The sequence below is a fragment of the Gracilinanus agilis genome, chromosome 2 (genome assembly GCF_016433145.1).
Source record: "Gracilinanus agilis isolate LMUSP501 chromosome 2, AgileGrace, whole genome shotgun sequence".
In the NCBI taxonomy this organism is placed as follows: Eukaryota; Metazoa; Chordata; class Mammalia; order Didelphimorphia; family Didelphidae; genus Gracilinanus; species Gracilinanus agilis.
Window position 1 is genome coordinate 237631807 of NC_058131.1, and position 4040 is coordinate 237635846.

General features: G+C 40.5%; 1 protein-coding gene across 1 annotated transcript in view; it reads right to left on the minus strand.

The window, feature by feature from the left end:
* FAM178B (family with sequence similarity 178 member B) overlaps positions 1 to 3560 on the minus strand; it is a 138952-nt gene extending 135392 nt beyond the window's left edge. The window contains exons 1-2 of the mRNA XM_044661039.1: positions 3000 to 3560; positions 2183 to 2244 (exon numbers count right to left, since the gene is read on the minus strand). Of these exons, the coding sequence (XP_044516974.1) occupies positions 2183 to 2244; positions 3000 to 3560 (623 nt within the window). The remainder of the gene's footprint in view (positions 1 to 2182; positions 2245 to 2999) is intronic.
* Positions 3561 to 4040: the final 480 nt, after the last annotated feature.

Consider the following 4040-nt stretch of genomic DNA (forward strand, 5'->3'; position numbering starts at 1 on the left):
ATGTCTATATTGCCCTCTTGTTGTAGGACTTCAGGGCAATTTTGCTGAATTATTTCTGTTAGTATGGAGTCCAGGTTTCTATTAATTTCTGGTTTTTCTGGAAGACCAATTATTCTCAAATTGTCTCTTCTAGACCGGTTTTCTTGGTCTGTCACTCTCTCATTTAGATATTTCATGTTTCCTTCTATTTTTTCAGTCTTTTGACTTTGTTTTATTTGTTCTTGTTGTCTTGAGAGATCATTAGCTTCTACTTGCTCAATTCTAGCCTTTAGGGATTGATTTTTGGCTATAATCTTTCGGTTTTTGGCTATGATCTTTTGATTTTCGGCTATAATCTTCTGGTTTTCGGCCATAATCTTCTGATATTCCTTTTCAATCTGGTCATTTCTGGTGTTCAATTTGCTTATCAGTTCATTTGGTTTCTGAGCCTCAGTTTCCAATTGCAAGATTCTACCTTTTAAACAGTTATTTTCTTGCCAGATCTCTTCCATTTTCCTCAAAATCTCAGTTTTGAACTCTTCCATAGCTTGTGAGGAGTTTTCCTTATTTGAGGAGGGTCCGGATGCTTGTTTGTTCTCGTCCTCTGTTTGCTCGGTTGTCTGGATTTTCTCTGTGTAAAAGTTGTTGAGTGTTAAAGACTTCTTTTTCTTGTTGTTAATCTTTCTCTTCTGAACTTCCTGAGACTGGGTAGCCATCGTTAGCCCAGCAGCTTCTCAGGTTTATCCTCGTGCTCAGGGTCTGTCCGCGTTCAAGCCCCCTGGTGAACCACCATTGCTTGATCCTCTGCCGGAGGTTTCTTTACAAGTCTCGGGGCGCTGCTTCCATGGTCGTATACCTGTCTGCACTGGTTCCCCACTCAGGGTTTCAGAGCTTTAGCTCTTGGCTGTGTCTGCCTCCACCCACGCCTCCAGCCGTGCCTGTGCTCTGAGCCGGTGCTCTGTGCCCTGTGTCCACTCTCGGCGCCCCGCTCCTGTGCTCAAATTTTGTGTGCGTTCATTAGCTTATTGGGGTCCCAAATCTTGCTGCTCTCAGGAACAGGCCCCGGAGCTGCCAATGACTCGATGGATGCCCCAAACTTGCTCTATTTCTTTTTAGCTGGCTTCGGCGCTATAGGTGTTGTGTGTGGAGGGGGTGGAGGTGGGGTGGTTGCTCAGCTCGCGATTTAGTGAGAGCTGTTTCACCCCTTTATAGCATGGAAATGTCTCGATTCCACGTACCTTCCACGCTGCGCCCTGTTGTGGGGTTCCTCCGTTTGTCTGGGCTTGTTTTTATGTCCCCTTGAGGAGTTTTGTGTGTTTGGTCAGGAGAGGTTAAGAGCTGCTTCTTACTCTGCCGCCATCTTAACCCAGAAGCCCCCTTAAAAATTTTTTTTTGACCATATTTTGCTTTTTCGTTCTCCAAATGCATTTTTTTTTTCCAAATCCTTACCTTCTGTCTTAGAATCAATAGTAGATATTGGTTCTAAGGCAGAAGAGCAGCAAGGGCTAAGTAATAGGGATTAAGTGACTTGCCCAGGGTCATACAGCTAGGAAGTGTCAAAGGTCATATTTGAACCCAGGACCTCCTGGCTTAAGGTCTGGCTCTCTATCCACTGAGCTACCTAGTTGCTCCCAGATTCACTTTTGGGACATTTAAGGCCAATTAATTAGCACAGATGAGTATCAGGCACTGTATCCATTACATATATGGGAACTTTATTTCATAAACATTTTAAAAAGAGTTTCTAAGTGTGCTCTACAAAGGAATGATCAATCCCATGAAACTCTGTTCTAGGTTTATAGATTTATAATAATAAAAGTTTGGGGATAGCTTTTGTTACATACACAAAGTGCTTTGTAAACCATAAAGTATATATGTGTAAAATTTATGTCTATATTATATATACATATGGGTATATACGTTTGCTTTTTAGTAGTGCTCGACTTTTCATGACCCCATTGAAGTTTTTTGGGCAAAGATACAGGAGTAGTTTGCCATTTCCTTCTCCATATTATTTTACAGATAAGGAAACTGAGGCAAATAGGGTTAAGTGACTTGCTAGATAGTGTCAAAGGCTAGATTTAAACTCAGGAAGATGAGTCTTCCTGACTCAAGGTCTGGCATTCTATTCACTTCACCACTGTGTGGGAGTGTGTGTGTATGATTTACTATTATTATTATTATTATTATTATTATTACTTACCTTTTATCCAGTAGCAAGCAATCTAAACTATTGACATATGAATCTGAGTTTCTGAAGTCGAGCTGGAAAAAAAGGTAACAAGAAAGAAGAGAAAGAGAGAGAACAGTAATATGTCATTCCAAGTGAATGGTCCTCAAAGAAAGAGGGACATTTTTCCAGAGCTGGCATACCCTGAAGAGAATGATGAAAATTCTAATGAGAAGTCTTCCTAAAAGCCACAACCAGTTTTTCTAAGTATATTGGCTTTTGTGGGGTTTTTGTGTTTTTGTTTTTCACTCATTAAAACTAATGTGACTTTTAGTTTAGTTCTATATTCAATTGGCCTGGGTTAGTCTGGATTCTTGGAACCTAACTTGGTGCCATGGCATATTCCCCATATTTTGTACCCTACAATAAAGTTTCATGCTACAAATACTTTTCTTGTTTTATTTCTCCCTTTCTCTAACATTATTCCTCCAATTCACAGACTCTAACCTTGAAGTCTAAACTTTAGAAACTAGGACTTCCCAGAACCAAACTTTCAAAGAATCAAAGCACAAAGATTCTCTATGGTGGGGAACAAAACCCATCCAGGGCACTGGATATATATTGTATATCGGGGCACTGAATACCTAGTACATGACTCCAAAATGAAAATGAATTTGTATTTCTACATGAGGGCCTTGAATCATAGCCAAACCAAGGAATTATAGGATAAAGCCAAGAAAGGGAATTTAATTAAAATGTGCAACAACTTGCTATGAGATATAGGGAGCTATATAAAAGTGACATAGGCTGATAACCCTAGAGATTTAGGAGAGGAGTCCCCTCTGCTTACTGAGTCATGGGGTTCGAATGCTGGTGCTGCCATCTTTTGACCAGGGGCTGCCATGTTTTGGAACAGCTCCTCCAGTGTCACCAATTCTTCCTCTGGTTCTGAGTCCAGCTGCAGGGACTCCTCATTCAGACCATATGAGGACTCTGAAAGGCAGCTACCAGAATGGGTTAAGAATGGCAATTCCTGGGGGTATGATAAAGTCTCATGGTGGTCAGGATCTTTAATACTTGTCTTTGGAGACAGATTTAAGTCTGTGGATTCTAACACCATAGCAATTTCTCTATCTTGTTCTGAAGTTGTCTCTAGCTTTTCCACAGCAAGAATCATATTATTCTCTGTGTTCTTCTCTAAGGCCTGTGAGAGGACTGGAGGTGGTGAGGGACTAGGATCAGGGAGCTTTTGGTACAGGGATTCAATTGGTGGAGGGCTCCAGTCTTTAGGAAATAAATCAGCAGACCCCTCATCAGTCAAGGAAAAAGTATTGGTATTTCTTGAGGGGTTGGGCCAGCTGGGATGTAAGGCTTTCTGTGAAAGTTCATCTAAGACATTAGGGGTGTCCATTTTAGGTTTCTTGTGATGATCCTGGATCCCATCAGAAATTTGATTGTCCTCGCCCCAAGAGTGATGGAGAAGGCACTGTGTCTGTAAGCCACCACAGAGTCCATGTTGCTGGAAAGGCAATTGGCTAGATGGAGCTCTTGAATTTGACTGAGAACCTTTAAGACAAGAAATAAGAACAATATGAGTTTAAATGGAACCCAGGGCACAGTGAGTACTTGTGATTCTATGCAAAACATTTTTATTCTATAACAAATGAGAATTGAACATTTCAAATCAAGAACTATTTAGTAAGCTTCTAGTCATAGAAGAGACTAGAAGAAATCAGTTAATAGAGTAAGCAATTAATATGGGAAGAAAAGCCCAAAAAAATACTCCACTTCTCTAATTACTGAGCACCCCTCAGTGAATGTGTTAAACACTTTACACAGATGAGAAGTGATTACCTCAATTTTGAGTCTCAAATGTTTTAAAATCTACATT